This window comes from Triturus cristatus, chromosome 6 (assembly GCF_964204655.1).
Source record: "Triturus cristatus chromosome 6, aTriCri1.1, whole genome shotgun sequence".
NCBI lineage: Eukaryota > Metazoa > Chordata > Amphibia > Caudata > Salamandridae > Triturus > Triturus cristatus.
Genome location: NC_140589.1, coordinates 1,540,267,205 through 1,540,286,772, shown reverse-complemented (window position 1 = coordinate 1,540,286,772; position 19,568 = coordinate 1,540,267,205). Strand labels below are relative to the sequence as shown.

General features: G+C 45.0%; 1 protein-coding gene across 2 annotated transcripts in view; it reads right to left on the bottom strand.

The window, feature by feature from the left end:
* SPTLC3 (serine palmitoyltransferase long chain base subunit 3) overlaps positions 1-19,568 on the bottom strand; it is a 638,325-nt gene that overhangs the window by 33,983 nt on the left and 584,774 nt on the right. For both annotated transcript variants that reach the window (XM_085612694.1, XM_085612695.1), the window contains exon 11: positions 2,478-2,607. In XM_085612694.1, coding sequence (XP_085468820.1) covers positions 2,478-2,607 — 130 coding nt within the window. The remainder of the gene's footprint in view (positions 1-2,477; positions 2,608-19,568) is intronic.

Below are 19,568 nucleotides of genomic sequence, written 5' to 3'. Positions count from 1 at the left end.
TTGAGAAGTAAAATATATGCCGGGGAAGGATGGATATTAGATAGACTGCACAAAGAAATTGGACCACAGAACAAAGATACTGGTTCAAAGACTTGCGATTGGCCATTGCTGGAAAACATGTTCCACACCAGTAGGAAAACTCCAATGCAGAATGTGTGCTGGGGGATTCTATTTTTTCTCTAATAGTTAAACATCCCACATATTGTATATGTTGGATTTTCATGTCCCGCAAACTTTTAAATCCATGTGCCATCCTGTTCTCACATTTTTCATCACCATCTCAATACTGCCACAAACCAACATCACACTCGCCCCATCTTATTTGGCACTGGATAACTATTTACTATATTGCCACCTGATCCACGACCAAAGGGACAAAGAAACATATGCTGTGGAGGAATCTGTGACACTTGATAAAGTTTTTATAAGGAAATTTTATTTTCAGGAAGAAAACCTAAAAGTGTGAATGGAAGAATACACAAATAAAAGGTGCACAAGCTCCTAATAAGCATTGTTGCATTAAATTAACCAGATTCGCAAAAAAGGTAATATGACTTTATTCATGTGCGTGATATTTATATAGCAGAACACTATCCGGAAGGCAGCGATATATAGACAGTAATGATATAGAGGGTCAAATGCAAAGATACAGTCAAAGAGTGATTAGAGAAGTAGCTGGGTGTGAATAAAGAAGGTACTTTCATGATGTACTGTTCTTTAAAGAGCTATGTTTTCAATTCTAGACTAGAGCAGGAGGGGTTGGTTTTAATGGTGATGGAGATGTTGTTCCAAATACTGGGTTCATGCTTGGAGAAGGCGTGTTGCCTTGTCTTTTCTTTCTTTGCGCTTCATCTGAGTGTGTCCTAATTTTGGGTGTGCTGACATTAAACAAAGGTGGTAGGCTCATCAGCCAGATGGGAAAGGGTGCCGACCGTGAGGACTTTGTAGATAAATGATGCTGTAGTATTGAAGATGATGGTAATGTAATCCACTTAGTATAGGGGACTGAGAGGTAAGCCTGCATTAGGGTCCATTCTGATAGCGCTTACAGAGCATGGAGTGACACGCTTTTGGCAAAAAGGGATCCTACCCAGAAGGAACACTCATTAAAACAACCTGCAAGGACACCACTTGAACTAATCACCGTAGCACCACACTGCTAGGTCTGAGTCAGGTGGCCTCATTCCTATCCTACCTGACTCAGACCTAGCAAAGTGTGGTCCCCTGGTGCTCGCCATCTGTACACTAGAGTCATCAAGCAGTAGTCTCAGTGTCATGTCATCATCGACGGCAGGCGATGTGTGGACTAGGCGGATCGGCGGTGGCGGTACCTTGACGAATGTGTGACTACAGGACGCCACCTTTGACACACGTCTCCTGCATGATGCTTATTAGCATCCACCAGTAGAAATACTACTGGAGTTCGAATACAAGAAGTACAGGTGAGTGCACTAGGCCTCACTTTTGGTGTGCATGTAATACATGTGTTAAGCCCCAGCAGGGACTCATAAGTAGGCTTTAAAAACACCACGCCCTGACGAAGGCCCCAGACCCGATTGGGCTATTTAGGGAGGGCCGAAACATGTTGGCATTTAGTAGAGGGTAAATTTGAACACACTAATGTTCAAAAAAACCCCAACGCATGGCTTTTAATGATATCACAAGTGCCTCAGAATAAAGAATCAAGAGGAGGTACACTTGTAGGTATTTTTAGTGTATGTATCAAAAATCTGGTTCGCCTGCTTAACCAGTGACCTACTTATAAGAACTCCCAGTATATCAGTGGTTGAGTCCGCCCAGATAGTACCATCTTATCTGGGTGTGGAGGTAACGCCTATGATGAAGCATGTCACTATTATGTGAGTGAGGCGTTTCCGTCAATATCTTTGATATTCCATCTGACAAAAATATCGTAGGAACATCTCTAAGAAGGAACTGTAGCCCCTGAGGGGAACACAGGCGCAGGCAACAGTTGCCTTTAGTGAAAAAAAAAAAAATCATGCCATCATATGTCTGAACACACAGCCCTTCTAGATAAGGATATCTCTACATCCAGACCTATGAAGTATCACAGGACTTCCAGCCCCGGGCAATGGGAAATGGGTTCACTGCATGAACTCAAGAGGGTAAAAGAATTTCCTGGGTGCAAATTGGCCGTGGGATCTTGGATCATTAAGCAGTATATATTTCACTTTCATAGCAAGGAGGAGTAAAGTTCGCTAAGCATCAAACTCAAAAATCTAATTTATTATTGATAAAATATCCAATCAGAATATAAGTTCCTGCCAAAGCCTCATCTTCCTTGTTCTTTATGTATGGAAAACAGTCGTACGGACAGAGTAAAATCATACTTTTGAATACATATGGCAATTCAAGTAATGAAACACCAAATTCTGTAAATCTTTTTGCTCTGCTTCATCCAAAAGCTGATTACTCATCTGCCACTGGGGTGCAGGTTGACATCTGTTAGTACTTACTGTGTCCAACATCTGTCGTGTGTGTGCAGCAGACACACAAAATCGAGCCCTGGATTCCGTAATTGGAGTAGCTGGAAACCCTACCACGACTACTCCAATTTTTCTCTCTAGCATATGTCGGGCAAAAGCTCTAAGGAGAAAGAAAACGTAATGAGTTGTTGCTTTAAATTAAAGAGAGAAATACAATAAAGATAATGACCATAATAAAAACAAGAGTCTGCATCTAGGTATCGTTTTTTTCTATACCTCAATGGTGTTTCTAAAATAAAACAGTACAAACAGGGAGCATGTTGCTATTTTTGTTCCCACTGCAGTGTATGCTTAGCGGGAAACCTACCGTCTGCTGCCAACAACTCCAAGTGTGTGACATGTAATGTGTTATAAAACTGAACATCACCAGGGTTTCAGGGATTGGCAAGGTATTTTTTAGGGAGAACAGCTACAAATAAAATGCCTTTGTATGGCTGTATTTCAAATATCTCTACGTCGCTGCAGTATTAACTGGAACGAAATAAGGAATATCCCAGTTGTATCAGGCAACGCACAGTGGTCAAGAAGGTAGCGAGGTGCCCGAATAAGGATAGGATGGGAAAGAGGCCACAGCGTATGTTTATTCATATTTTCTTGGGCGCCACACACTGAGCTAATAAGCAATTACAACACAACTATGTGTGGCCCTGTACAGTGCATGAGCAGAGAAACAAAATACACATGCAAATGTCACTCACACATGCCCACATACAGACACTGGTACAAACAGACCAGCTCATTTACATGAATCTATGATCAGCCCAACAGACGTATCGGTAACACACCTACTAATTTTGCCAATGCTTGGTAGGGAAAGTAATGATGTATATGATTTGTCGTGGTTGTGTTGATGGTGTGGTAAAGGTGGCGGTACTGTTGGTGGCACCATTGTTGATATTTAAATCGGAGTGGTAGTATCGCTCTGATGAGGTTATTGGTACTATGGTGGGCTTATTTTTATAGATGGTGGTTTTGTAAATTTGGTGGTATAGTTGTTGTATTGGTGGTGGTATTAATAGTCGTGGTTTGCTTCTTAATGGTAATGGTGTGGGCGGTATTGGTGGTGGTTATTTAGGTGATGATGATTTAGGTGGCACTGGTAAAATAGTAGCAGTACTGGTAGCGGTGGTACTATTAGTGGTTTTGTGGGTATTGTTATAGGTGGTATTAGTGGTGTGTAGGTATTAATGGTGGCACTATTAGTGGTTCTGTAATTGTATTGGTGATTTTGTAGGTATTGCTGATGGTATAGGAAACGATGGGGAAGCATTGGTGGTGGTGGTATTGGTAGTAACTGCTTTTTTGTTGATCAAACCAAGATAGCTATCTGAAATGAAAAACGAAAAGTAATTAGACGGCCATGTTAGGGTCACACTTATGTCATTTTTAACCGAGACCTAATAAACTAAACAGGTCTTCATGCACACAGAAAAATTAATATTCAGTACCCACGCACACCAAGTAGGAGACATATAGGTACCCTTGCACACATTAACATACATCCTCAACAACCTATGCACTCAGACCAACAGACATAGGCACATATGCACACCTATCAGGCTTAGGGACACACAGACCAACAGAAATAGACGCATAGGCGTTTAAGTACACAGGCCAGCAGTCTCACAGGCACAGAGCCACACAGATGAGCACTGCATTTGCCTAGAATCATCTAGCCTCAGGACAACCAATCACAGTAGACTTTGGTGCATCTGGCAAAGGACTCCCCGCTATCTCCTACACTCTTGCCTGGCATGATACCCAGCACCAGGGAGCATGCCTTATTTCCCATTTTGCTAAATTCACACCTATAAAGCAGGCACTTCATGTAGGCAGTAAAGAAAGGTGGTCAAGTAACATTGAGCTGTTTGCAGCTGTTCAATACTTGTGGGCTATGATCTTCATTTGCTCTTTTGATGGCTTATTTTTCTAGTGTCTTCCTCGCTACACTGGTCTCCAATCACTGATGAACCTCAGGAAATATCTGCATTTTAGGAATTGGGCATTGAAATATGCCAGATTACGTTCAGGTGGGCCACGAGGCAAACAGGGGCTACTAAATCACAACAGTGGAGGCTGAGGTCGTCTGCCTCCAATGTCCCCGGGTCCATCCTAGTACAGCTCTGCAAACTAAATCCAGCACAACTCCTTCAGCACCTGATTCTCAGTTGTAGTGAGGGTGAGCAGTCACAGGCTTTTCAGGGAGGTGTCAGGAACAACACTCAAAAAGACACCCAACAGAGCAGTAACATGATTGCCTAGCCCAGTCAGGCCAAGCGACTACTCCAATCTTGGCAGGCAGAAGCAGGTTACACAACAGTGTTCAAGAGTGGTGGGCAGATGTCTTCAGGCAGAAGCCCACTTCAGGAGGGACAGTGTTGACAGCTCATGGGTCACAATCAGGCCTCTAATGCACAGAGAGAGGGACGGGGAGCTAAAAAGGAGGTCCAGTACCCGTGCTCCCAAGATCTTACGTCGAATTCACTAAAGGGTAACTGTTCCTGTAGAAGGATGCTGGCCTAATGGGCTGCGGAAGGTGTTGATAGGAGAGACAGTTGAAAGTAACTCATCTCAAATAGATGAATATTAGGTTGGATAGAGTAGCTAGTGGGGAAATTCCTCGAATTTGAAGAGTTGTCCCCACACACCCGTTAAGGTGTCATGCTTTATATAGGGCGTTTTTGCTCGTCATGGGGTTGGCGCTGCAGCCCCCCATGGGCCCTGCGAGAGGGCTATTTAGCGGAGATCTTTTACAAGGAACGTTGTTGTAGTGAGTGCGGGTGTGTGGGGTAAGTGTACAGGTGAATTAAAAATATAGTAACGGTACCCCTAATAGTATTTATTCTTGGATCTGTGCGGTATGATTAAAAGCAGAATAAGAAGAACTGTAACACCCTTCGACCTATGAGGAGGGTTAGTTCGACTTTTGAAAAGTGAGTGGTGAAAAAGGTCATGGGGTCAACATGTTTCACACCTTAGTGGTCCCTACTGGATCCTTGGCGTTTCATCAGGACCGACAAAAAATGTTAAATGTGTAAAATAAACAGAGGTCAAAGGGAAATATACACCCTGTTACATGAACCTTAGTCAGGTGAGTCGTGGTAGTTGTCTGGGAACAGTTGTTGAGAACCACTCCAAAGCAATAATCCAACCTAAAGAAGCAGATACAAAATACATACGATAGAGAAACAGTATTAAGTGGGAACGTAACACATAAATAAAAACCAAAGGCAGAGAAGACCTGTTCACAGCTGAAAGAGTAGCAGCAGGATGAAAAGGCTTGAAATGTTAATACTCCTAATTCCTTCAATTAATCGTCATTGCAATAAACAAGTTACAGCACGTAGCTAGAGATCAACACAGCACCCCGTGTGGTTAAAGGTGCCATGGTTCATGCATAAATAAAGTTTAAAAAAACCTTATCGCTTACCCCAATGAGTGCAAGGGGATGCCTCAACAGGGGGAAGCAGGTATATCTAAGGGAAATCTTGGAAAGGAAACAGAACGGTGACTTTGACAACAAGAGGGACCTGGTCTCTCCCGTGATGAACGAGAGACAGCATCTCGTTCATAAGTTATGATAATGCGGGGCAAGGATTCGGTACTCACATTGACCCTTGGAGATGTGGCACTCGCACCTACCCTTGTCTGCTAGCTGCCGGAGAATGGACAGCGGCAGGAGCTCGTTCAAAAAGGCGGAAGGTGGGTAGTAAACACTGACGATGCATCCGAGCCGTGGAGAATGGCTGAAGTGAAGTGGGTTAAGTTGCGCAACTACTAGGGACTGTCCCCGCAACTCACCGTGGCCTTCTTAGAAGGGTAACTCTCTAGCCGAGGTTAATGCAAATGGGTGGGTGGGGATGTTAACCCTGACATTGCAAGAAAGTAATTGAAGAAAGAAAACCAGTTGGTTTCTTCACTTAACTAAGAAAGAAACGATGTACTCATAATGATTAATCATCCAGCTCATGCATATGGTCAAGTGGTAGAAGTGCAGGAGCCAACAATCTCAAGGGCTCAAAGACGTGGAAAGAGGGTGTATAAAGGGGAAGGATAACTGCTATGACCTGTTAAGCAATGAGCGTAGAAAACGTTCATGTGCTTTAAAACTGGTAAGTAAAAAATGGTTAATGGATTGCACATGTTAAGAGTGTTCCCTCAGCCCGATACCTGTGTAGCGATATGTATAGTAGCAGAGAAAAAGGAGGGGGGGGAGGGGGTTTGTGTTGGTTAGTGGATCAGAGCCCTACTAAAAGTAAGGGTGGTCCACTGGTTGGCAACTGCTCATTGAAGCAAGACCTATATCTTAAGGGGTATCTACTCCTATGGTCTAAAGTAAGGAGTGTCGAAAGGGAACCAGACATCGGAATCCCCGTGTGGAGGGGCGAAAAAGATATAAAAACAGTGTGGGGCTACGTGACACACTCAGCCCATGGTATGTCGTCATTAAGGCCTTGTGTGTGTGTGTGTATGTGTGTGTGTCCCCTCAATCGAAACACCCACCATTGTTCATGTGCAAGGAGGGTGCTGACTTTCCAACTGTGGTTAGTTTCTATGATGGCCCAACGCAGACTGTTGGGCGTGTGGTTGAACTCAAGAAAATGCAAGCACATCTTGGTGTTTGTTTTTTTGCAGCGTATCATGCTGCGGTGTTCACTAATTTGTGTCTTTAATGGTCTCGTGGTCATCCCTACATAGCGGAGATGACAAGGGCATGTAATCAAGTAAACACAATTTTTCGTGTTACAGTTAGTAGGTCGTCTTTGCTCCCATGGTTTCTGTAGACCCAGGTCTATGCTCTTCGTGATTTCTGTAAAGGGACACACAGTACATGATCCACACAGATAATGTCCCCCTACTTGTGGGAGGCCCCAGAGGGTGGTCTGGGTTTCTTGTGAAGCAGATGGATGTGTGTGCACAAGAAAATCCCTCAGGTTTTGTGTACGTTTAATGCGAAAAGAGGGGTTGGACCAGCCTCAAGGGTCCCTGTGTTAAGGATTGCCCAGTGTTTTTTGATAATTTTCTGTATCTTATTAGAGGTCGGGGTGAAAGCGGTCACACATGTGCGTTTGTCAGTGGGTGGTCTATCTCTACTCTGTAGAAGACTGTCTCTATGGTTGTTGTAAGCTCTCTTGTATGCCTGTAGTATCACTCTGTGTGGATAATGGCGATCCAGGAGATTAGATCTGAGAGTAGATGCATGCTGCTCGTATTCCCTGATGGTGTTGCAGTTCCTCCGGAGACAGAGGAACTGACTGACAGGTAGATTACCCCTAAGGAATTTAGGTTGGTGGCTCTCGTAGAGTAACAAGCTATTCCTGTTGGTGGATTTCTTGTAGTTGGTTGTGAGCAAATGCTCATCCTTAACAGAAATGGAGAGGTCAAGGAATGGTATGGATTCACCAGAGATGGTGCTGGTAAATTTTAGATAGGGATCTGAAGTGTTCATCCAGTTGCAGAAGTCCCTGCACGTATTAGAGGCCCCTTGACAGAAGAGCAGGATGTCTTTGTACTGACGCCAGATCAAAATTTTGCTTTGGAAAGGGTTACCGTCATTATGAATTTAGGTGCTCTCAAAAGCGGACATGTAGAGACATGCCAGGCTGGGAGCAAAAGGTAGCATCTTGGGGAATGTTTGTATACAGGGCTTTGATGTCCAAAGTTACTAGAAGATCGTGTCAACCCTCCACCAGGTCGACCTTTTGTCTCCGGCATTGACTCATTCCATGAACCTCTCAGCAAGTTCTGTGATCATTTCCTGAGACTGATCATGATGAAAACTCCCACATACTTGAAAGATACTACCGATGTGTTGAATCTAATACAGGCTTTCCCAGAACCGGAGAAGATCGATCTTCTAGTAACTTTGGATGTCAAAGCCCTGTATACAAACATTCCCTGGAAACGATCCTCATGACTGAGAACCCATGGACATTCAATACTCCTACCTCCTTTATTGTCGAGTGTGCCACCTTGGCCCTTAAAGAGAATTTTTATGAATTTCAAGTTCAACTCTACCATCAAGTGCAGGGCACTTCCATGGGAAGCACTTTTGCGCCCAGCCTGGCATGTCTCTATATGTCAGCTTTTGAGAGCACCTACATTCATAATGACTGTAATCCTTTCCACAGCAATATTTTGATCTTGTGTCGGAACAGACGACATCCTGCTCTTCTGGCAAGGGGACTGTGATACGTGCAGGGACTTCTGCAACTGGATGAACACTTTGGATCCCTATCTAAAATTCACCTGAACCATCTCTGGTGAATCCATACTATTCCTTGACCTCTCCAGCTCTGTTAAGGGCAGGCATTTGCTCACGACCAACTGTAAGAAATCCACCGACAGGAATAGCTTGTTATTCTACGAAAGGCATCAATCCCTGGCAGTCAGTTCCTCCGTCTCTGGAGGAACTGCAACACCATCAGAGAATACAAGCAGCAGGCATCTACTCTCAAATCTAGTTTTATGGATCGTCATTATCCACACAGAATGATACAACAGGCATACAAGAGAGAGCTAAAATCAACCATAGAGACAGTCTTCTACAGAGTAGAGATAGACCACCCACTGACAAACTCACATGTGTGACCACTTTCACCCCGACCTCTAATAAGATGCAGAAAATTGTCAAAAAACACTGGGCGATCCTTAACACAGGGACCCTTGAGGCCTGTCCTATGCCTCTTTTCACATACAAACCCACACAAAATTGAGGGATTTTCTTGTGCACACATGCCCATCTGCTTCACGAGAAACCCAGACCACCCTCTGGGGCCTCCCACGAGTAGAGGGACATTGTCCGTGTGGATCATGCACCGTGAATCCCTTTACAGAAATCACGAAGAGCATAGACATGGGTCTACAGAAACCATGGGAGCAAAGACGACATACCAACTGTAACACGAAAAATTGTGTTTACTTGATTACATGCCCTTGTCACCTTCACTATTGTAGGGATGACCACGAGACCAGTAAAGACCCAAATTAGTGAACACTGCAGCATGATACGCTGCAAAAAAACTAACACCAAGATGTTATCGCATTTTCTTGAGTTCAACCACACGCCCGACAATCTGCGTTGGACCATCATAGAAACTAAACTAACCGAAGTTGGAAAGTCAGCACATGAACAACGGTGGGTGTTTTGATTGAGGACACACAAACACACACACACACACACACACACACACACAAGGCCTTGATGATGACATACCGGGGGCTGAGTGTGTCACGTAGCCCCACACTGTTTTTGTCTCTCCCCCCGCCCCCCGGGATTCCGATGTCTGGTTCCCTCCCGACACTCCTTATACTAGACCATAGGAGTAGATACCCCTTAAGATATACGAGGCTGTGAATAGGTCTTGCTTCAGTGAGAAGTTGCTCACCAGTGGACCACCCTTATTTTTACTAGGGCTCTGAGCCACTAACCAATTCCCTCCCCTTCCCCCCCCCTTTTTCTCTGCTACTACACATATCGCTACACAGGTATCGGAGGCTGCAGGATCACACTTAACATGTGCCATCCATTAACCATTTTTTACTTACCAGTTTTAATACACATATGTTTTCTACGCTCACTGCTTAACAGGACATAGCAGTTATCCTTTCCCTTTATACACCCTCTTTCCACGTCTTTGAGCCCTTGAGATTGTTGGCTCCTGCACTTCTACCACTTGACCATATGCATGAGCTGGATGATGAATCATTATGAGTACATCGGTTTTTACTTAGTTACGTGAAGAAACCAACTGGTTTTCTTTCTCCAATCACTTCATTGCAATGTCAGGGTCACCATCCCCACCCACGACTTATTCGCATTAACCTCCGCTAGAGGGTTACCCTTCTAAGATGGCCGCGGTGAGTTGCGGGACAGTCCCTAGTGGTTGCACAACTCCTTTACCCACATCACTTCCGCCATTCTCCACGGGTCAGGTGCTTCGTCAGTGTTTACTACCCGCCTTCTGCCTTTTTAAACCGGCTCCTGCCACTGTCCATTCTCCGGCGGCTAGCAGACGAGGGTAGGTGCGAATGCCAAGCCTCCGAGGGTCAATGCAAGTGCGGAATCCTTGCCCCGCATTATCATAACTTACGAACAAGACACTGTCCCTCGTTCATCACGGGAGAGAACAGGTCCCTCTTGTTGTCAAAGTCACCGTTCTGTTTCCTTTCCAAGGTTACCCTTAGAGATAGCGGCTTCCCCCGTTGAGGCATCCCTGTGCACTGATTGGGGTAAGAAATAAGGTTTTTTAAACTTTATTTATGCATGAACCATGGTACCTTTAACCACACTGGGTGCCTTGTTGATCTCTAGCTACGCTCAGTAACTAGTTAATTGCAATGATGATTAATTGAAGGAATTAGGAGTATTAACATTTCCAGCCTTCTCATCCTGCTGTTACACTTTCAGCTGTGAGAAGGTCTCCTATAACTTTGGTTTTTATGTGTTATGTTCCCACTTACTACTGTTTCTCTATCATACGTATTTATCTGCTTCTTTAGGTTGGATTCCCCTTTGACCCCTGTTTATCTTTACGTATTTCACATTTTTTGTCAGTCCTGATGAAATGCCAAGGATGGATTAGTTACTTACCTGTAATCCTAGTTCTCTTCCAGGGGTATCCTCATCAAAGTCATAAGCACTAGAATATTCCCACCCATCCGCGGGACCCCGGAAACACAATCATATATGTGACCCACATATATGCATCTCCACATATATATACACACACACACATATATATATTACCTACTGGCGATAGCCAGTAGGTAGTTATAGTTAGGACCACGTTTCCATAGGAAAACCTCAACATTCTATTTTGAATAACTTTGGCGCCGGTCGACGAATCCTCGCGAATTTCTCAAAATAGGTGGGGCGCTACGCTCCGCTCCTACCCTGAAAGTCTCGGGGGGATTCGTCAAGCGGGGGCTGAGATAAAAGGGGGGTCCCAAAACGCGTTTTTCCCATGCATTTTTCCATAGGACCTTTAGAACGAGCTACAGCCCGAATGGCTGAACAGAATTACTCAAAATTTGGCAGAGAGGTAGTCCCTAGGTCAAGGAAGTGCCTTTTGTAGGTTTGGTGTAAATCTGTTCAGTAGATTCTGAGAAAATAGCCTTTAAATCAATATATATATCTGAGCCAGCTTACGGTACGCTTACCGTACGCTTACGGTAAGCGTACGGTGGCGTGCGCGAGCGCGATTCTGATTGGCTCTTAGATCTTAGTAAACATTCGAATCGGCCGAAACCAGGAAGCGGCGGCCGCCATTTTGTCTCTCGCACTGAGAGAGATTTTTAAAATCGGAAGCCCAAAAACATGTAAAGGGGCTGTTTTGACAACTCCCTCCCACATAGTCATGTGGAGGGAGTCCCCAAACATCCCCCAAGTGCAAAAACGGTTTTATTTTTTTTTCGGCAATTTCGCGGGGTACGCTTACCGTACGCTTACGGTAAGCGTACGGTAAAAAAATAAAAAATAAAAATAAAAAAAACACTATCCACACTTACCCCACCCCCTGTGCTTTTGGTGGCCGAAGGCCACCAAATGTGCTGGGCTTATTACAATGGAAAAAAACACTATCCACACTTACCCCACCCCCTGTGCTTTTGGTGGCCGTAGGCCACCAAATGTACAGGGCTTATTATAAGGGAAAAAAACTTAGCATTTAAAAAACCGTACTAATTCACTGAAAAAACCATAGGTTTCACACACGTTATAGTTAGGAATTAGCATTTAAAAAACCTTGCAAATTCACTGAAAAAACCATAGGTTTCACACATGTTATAGTTAGTGGAAATTTTACTGATAAAAAACCAATGAAATTGCCCCGTTATAGTTAGCGCAGGCAACTATAACTCACGCGACCGCAATCCTCTGCTGATGACATATGTGTCTTTATGAAAAAAAAATATTTGTAATATATGTATAGCTAAAAATGTATGGAAGAAGACATGGGCAAATAAGTGTCTAAATATAGTATTAGCATCAGCAGAGGATTGTGGTCGCGTGAGTTATAGTTGCCTGCGCTAACTATAACGGGGCAATTTCATTGGTTTTTTATCAGTAAAATTTCCACTAACTATAACATGTGTGAAACCTATGGTTTTTTCAGTGAATATATATATATGTATATATATTACCTACTGGCGGTCGCCAGTAGGTAGTTATAGTTAGGACCCCTTTTCCATAGGAAATCCGCAACATTCTATTTTGAATAACTTTGGCGCCGGTCGATGAATCCTCGCGAATTTCTCAAAATAGGTGGGGCGCTACGCTCCGCTCCTACCCTGAAAGTCTCGGGGGGATACGTCAAGCGGGGGCTGAGATAAAAGGGGGGTCCCAAAACGCGTTTTTCCCATGCATTTTTCCATAGGACCTTTAGAAGGAGCTACAGCCCGAACGGCTGAACAGAATTACTAGAAATTTGGCAGAGAGGTAGTCCCTAGGTCAAGGAAGTGCCTTTTGTAGGTTTGGTGTAAATCTGTTCAGTAGATTCTGAGAAAATAGCCTTTAAATCAATATATATATCTGAGCCCGCTTACGGTACGCTTACCGTACGCTTACGGTAAGCGTACGGTACGCGTACGGTGGCGTGCGCGAGCGCGATTCTGATTGGCTGTTCGATCTTAGTAAACATTCGAATCGGCCGAAACCAGGAAGCGGCGGCCGCCATTTTGTGTGTTTCACTCAGAAAAAAAAGAGTGAAAACAAGAAAAGGGGGCATTGAGGAGAGTTACAGACCCCCTTACATTTGTGAGGGGGTCAAAGAAGGACTGTAAAGTACAAAGAAAACATTTATTGATTTTAAAAAAAATCACGGGGTACGCGTACGGTAAGCTTACGGTAAGCGTACGGTAGAAAAAAAAAAAAAAATGAAATTCAGATTTAAGTGTTTAGATATTAGGGGGCTCTAAAAAGAGCCGTTGTGTTTATGAAATGATTTTTTAGTGGTACCTACAAGTAAGTACCGATGCAGAGTCTAAGGACTCTGTTCCCTTCATCATTGAAGTGCACACCATCTCCTCTATAAATGTCTTGCATGTCATAACGCAAGTTGTTGTGGTAAATGGCACCCATACCATAGTCACGGAGGAAAGCAGAAACAGATTTGTTGACGTGCTTTCTTGCTTTGTCATCGCACCGCGTGCCCACCGTGCGTGCACGGCACTAACTGCGTAAAGTGGGTGCGCGGTGCGCGAAGCGCACCGCGTGCTCACTGTGCGCGCACGGTGCGCGAAGCGCACCGTGCGCGCACGTTACGAACTGCGTTAAGTGGGCGCGCACGCCACGAATGGCGTAAAGTAACTTAGCATTTAAAAAACCGTATAAATTCACTGAAAAAACCATAGGTTTCACACACGTTATAGTTAGGAATTAGCATATAAAAAACCTTGCAAATTCACTGAAAAAAAAAACCATAGGTTTCACACATGTTATAGTTAGCGGAAATTTTACTGATAAAAAACCAATGAAATTCCCCCGTTATAGTTAGTGCAGGCAACTATAACTCACGCGACCGCAATCTTCTGCTGATGACATATGTGTCTTTATGAAAAAAAATATTTGTAATATATGTATAGCTAAAAATGTATGGAAGAAGACATGGGCAAATAAGTGTCTAAATACAGTATTAGCATCAGCAGAGGATTGCGGTCGCGTGAGTTATAGTTGCCTGCACTAACTATAACGGGGGAATTTCATTGGTTTTTTATCAGTAAAATTTCCGCTAACTATAACATGTGTGAAACCTATGGTTTTTTCAGTGAATATATATATATATATATATATATATATATAAAATAAAAAAGCAAATGCAGCCTTTCACAAGCAGAGCTGAATAATGCTGTAAGGTCTCCCCTGTATATTATAAATAATATATCTAATATAAACCATATATCATAAAAACAGGGAAGAAATAACAGCAAAGCATGTTTGAAAACTGTTTTAATGCTCAGCATTTAGCCCAAAACCTCAGAAAGGACTGAAAGCATTGACAGCTCACAGGTTGCATTGCAGAAAACTACAGCCTAGAAAGGCTAGAAAGCTAACTCATAGCACCACAGAAAAACAGGCACCGTGCCTTTAAGGCAGCCATGACCCCTAGCTTCCCATCATGACTCAGGGGTGACAGTTAGGTCAGTTGTTCTTTGCGGTGACACAAAGCCATGACACAGAGTTGACAATTCCTTAAGAATAAGGCTCCTTTGCCCGGGGAGGCGGGAGGGTTGCTTATGACTTTGATGAGGATACCCCTGGAAGAGAACCAGGATTACAGGTAACTAATCCTTCTCTTCCAGGGGATCCTCATCAATAGTCATAAGCACTAGAATAGAATAGCGAGCCTCACCCCATTCACTGCGGGCAAAGGAAAATACTAATTAACAATCAAGCTCAGACAACTAAACTTGAAAACCCCGATATTTCTCTTACCTTAACAGATTTCTCAAGGAGGCCTGGCCTACTTGAGTATCCACCCTGGAGTCGGATTCAGGACAATAATGCCTTGTGAAAGTATGCACTGATCTCCAGGTTGCTGCCTTGCAAATTTCTGCCATCGGGACGTCATGCAAGAAAGCTATTGCAGCTGCTTTCCCCCTAGTGGAGTGTGCTTTAGGTGACAACAATAGGGGTTTATTTGTCAGCTGGTAAGCTAATTTTATACAGGACACTATCCATCTGGAAATGGACCTTTTGGTAGCTGGAAAACCTGTCCTCATGGAACCATAATTTTAAAAAAATTGCTCCGATTTTCTTATGACCTTCGTTCCCTCTAGATAGAATTTAAGCACTCTCTTAAGGTCAAAGGAGTGGAGTGACCTTTCCGCAGGAGTTGCGGGATTGGGAAAAAATGAAGGTAAGGAAATTGACTGATTAACATGAAAATCAGATACAACTGTCCTTAATACTACTCTGTTGTGGTGAAAGATAGTATATGGCTCTTTGGAAGACAGCGCTTGAAATTCGCTTACTCTGCACGCTGATGTAATCGCGACTAAGAAAGCGGTCTTCCATGTCAAATGCTGCAGCGTGGCTTTATGGATGGGCTCAAAAGGAGGACCCATCAATCTAGAGAGGACTAGATTCAACTCCCAAGGAGGAGAAGGAGGCCGAACAGGGGGATACACTTTCTTCAACCCCTGTAGGAAATCCTAGACCACCTGTAGTTGGAAAAAGGAAGGCTGGTTTGGAGACTTTCTGTAGGCCGTAATGGCCGCTAAATGTACTCTGATCGATGAATACTTTAACCCTGATTTAGCCAAGTACAGGAGGTAAGGAAGAATAACCTCCTCCTGCCCTGTAGTAGGATTAAAATGATTACAAATGCACCACAAGTAGAACCGTTGCACTTAAAGGAGTACGATGCCCTTGTGGAAGGTCTCTTTGCCTCCTTTAGTATATGCATACAATCCTGTGGTAAGTTCAAATGTCCATATTGCAGGACCTCAGGTGCCATGCTGCCAAGTTCAGTGAGGGAAGGCTGGGATGTAGAATCTTCCCGTCCATCTCGGTCAGTAGGTCCGATCTGCAAGGAAGCCTCCTGTGGGGGTGCACCGACAGCTGTAATAGGTCCGGGTACCACCACTGTCGAGGCCAGTCCGGGGCTATCAGGATCAATGACATGTTGGACCGGATGAGCTTGGATACCACCTTCGGAATCAGAGGCAGGGGAGGAAAGGCGTATGCAAATATTCTGGACCAATCCATCAAAAGAGCATTCCCCCTCGTCCCTGGACGGTGGAACCTGGAGGCGAAGGCGTGGCATTTTTTGTTTTGATTGTCTGCAAACAGATCTATGGAAGGTTGCTCCCACTGATGGAAAATTTCTGCCACTACTTCGTCGTTTAGCACCCAGTCTGGCTGATCTTCGAAGTGCCGGCTGAGTGCGTCTGCTCGCATGTTTCATTCCCCTGGGAGGTGCACCGCTGTGACGGAGAGGCCTCGGGCTAGAAGCCAATGCCATATCTTTTGAGCTTCCAGGGTGAGAGGGCGAGAACGCGTACCACCCTGTTTGTTGAAGTAATACATGGTGGTCGTGTTGTCCGTGTGGATGAGGACTGAATTGGACACGATCGAGGGCTGAAAAGCTTTCAGAGCTAGATGGACTGCTCGCAGCTCTATCATGTTAATGTGGTAGGATTGCTCCCTGACGGACCACCGCCCTTGCATTTGTAGGCAATCCATGTGTGCTCCCCATCCCTGTAGAGATGCATCTGTTACCAAGGACTGGGTTGGAACAGGTTGATGGAAGGGGACTCCCACTAAGAGGTTCTGTGGACGAGTCCACCATAGAATAGACGATTTTGCTGCTTGTGAAAGCACAATCCAGTCTTCCCAGAGACCCGATGCTTGGTTCTACTTGTCCTCCAGGTCCTGCTGTAAAGGCCTCATTCTCAGCCTGGCGTTGGGAATGAGGAATATGCAAGAAGCCATCGATCCCAAAAGGGACGCCACTTGCCGGACCGTTGGGCGATTTGTCCGGAGAAGAACTTCGCACTTCTGTCGAATTGATGAAAGTCTCTGTTCCGAAGGAAACGCTCTTCCTAGGTTTGTATCTAGAACGGAGCCCAGGTAATGGATCACATGAGTAGGCTGGTGAACCGACTTCTCCATATTCACGTGCAGGCCTAGCCTGGGGAGTAGAGATAGACACACTTGGAAGTCGCTCTTTACCTGCTGAGGGGATAGCCCTTTCAAGAGCCAATCGTCCAAGTACGGATATACGAACAGACCTCTTCTGTGTAGAGCTGCCGCTACCACCGCCATGCACTTGGTAAAGACTCGTGGGGCAGATTTTAGTCCGAAGGGCAACACCCTGAACTGGTAGTGACTATTGCCAACCACGAATCGCAGAAATTTGCAATGACGGGGAATTACAGGAATGTGGAAATACGCATCCTGGAGATCCACTGAACACATCCAATCTCCGGTTTGCAGATGTGGACATATTTGATGAAGTGCCAGCATGCGAAATTTCTCTTTCAAGATGACTTTGTTCAGCGATCGAAGGTCCAGGATAGGTCTGAACTTGTGCTCCTGATCTTTTTTGGCACAAGGAAGTACCTGGAGAACACTCCCTTTCCTCGCTGAGAGGGGGGAACCTTTTCTATGGCCTTTGTTTGCAGAAGAGCCACCACTTCTTGTTGTAGTAACTTTAGTTGGTGAGGACGAGATCTTTTTGGAGGGATGTCCTTTGGAGACACACGGAAACGTAGTGTGTATCCATTGCGCAGTATACTAAGCACCCAACGATCTTTTGTTATGTTGCACCACTCTTTTAGATGACGTGAAACACTTCCTCCCACTGGAGTGGGCAACGGAGTCAGAGGAAGCTCTGGCTCATTGTTTTCCTGCTGATCGAGCTGTGGAGGAGGATTGCTGTTGATTACCTCCTCTACCTCTGTTCGACTTTCGACCTTGAAACTGTGATCTTCCCTGGTTTTTGCTTTGGCACCACTGAGGGGTTTGAACCCTCTGTTGGTATCCCTTGCGCTGGTTGGGTCTGTATCTTCGTCTGAATTCTTTTTTCTTTTCTACCACCACGCCTTCAAAATGTCTAATTCTGCTTTCATTCGAGCCATCTCTTCATCTGTGTGGGTGCCAAACAATGAAGAACCAGAAAAAGGCAGGTTAAGGATCCTCTGCTGAGCATCCGGTTTGAGAGCTGTAAGCCTTAACCAGGCAGACCTTCTTGCGCAAATGCCATGCGCATACGAATGCGCCGATAGAGTGGCACCATCCACTGCAGTGCTAATCATTTGATTAGCTACCAGGGACCCTTCTGTAATGATTTTCTCAAAGTCCTTCTGATCCTCCTTTGGTAGCTTCTCTTTGAAACGATCCAAAGAGTCCCATAAGGATCTATCGTACCGACCTAATAAGGCTGCTGCACTGGAGACTTTAAGCGATGATGCTGCAGATCCACAAACCTTTCATCCCCAAGAATCCTGGGACTTACTCTCTTTATCCGGAGGGACCAACGCATGTGCAGAGGCTGCGTGCGTTTTACGTGCCGCTGCGACGATAATCTGCAGGCGGATCCGTTTTCAAAAACACAGGGTCTGCATCAGCAGGCTTGTATTTCTTTTGTATTCTGGCCGGTGTAGCCTTAATCGTGGAGGGTGTTAGAAAAATGTCCATTACTGGTTCCAGAAGTCCAGGAACCAGAGGTAGTAACGGACGCGAAGCAGATCTTTGGTGCAGCGTCTCGAAGATCACTGTCATTGCGACCTGAGGGGTGGACAATTCAATATTCAGTTTCTGTGCCCCTCTCTGCAGCACATCATGATATGTGTTAATGTCATCTATCGGAGACACTCTCGTCTGACGGCTGTCCGATAGAGTAGGCGAATAGTCCCTTTTAGAGGAGTGGGTGGAGGAAGAAGACCATGAATGAGATCTCCTTCTTCGGTGATGAGACGTAGAAGGCCTGTGTTCCTTAGATCTTCCTGCACGGTGCCGATGTACCGGCGAAGGCGATCTATCCACCTCCTGCACCAATCTTTGTAGAAGGGATCTGTGGATAGGGCTTGTATATTCTTCCTCCCTTCTCGATGCTCCCGCCGGAGTCTTACTCCAGTGATGGACTGGTAAAAGCCATCTTGGGGATAGATGTACAGAAGCAGAGGTCCTTCTCTGATGTGATAGGGACCTTTGTCGTGAGCTCCTCGAAATATGTTCTGGGGACGCAGATGGAGAATGCGTTGAAGGACGTCTCGAGGAATGAGAGGATGAGTGTCATGAGGCTGATTCAGTCACTAAAACCACTGAACCCTCTCCAGATCTATTTGATGTGGGTCTCGACGTCGAGCGTATAACTCGCTCCGACGGAGCCCTTTTCGACGTCGATCTAGATCTTCTTTTAGCCGTCGACGCTCGACCAGGTTCTGGGAGCGGTCTCGGTGTTCACTCCGCTTGTTTCGGCATCGAATGTCTCGACGGCGAATGGCGCATCGACGACAGCAATGTACTTCTTCGTCTCGACGTTGAGCGTTGTGGGATCGATGACGCCAAAGGACTTCCTCTCCTCGGCGCCAATCGTCGCCGGGATGACGACGGCG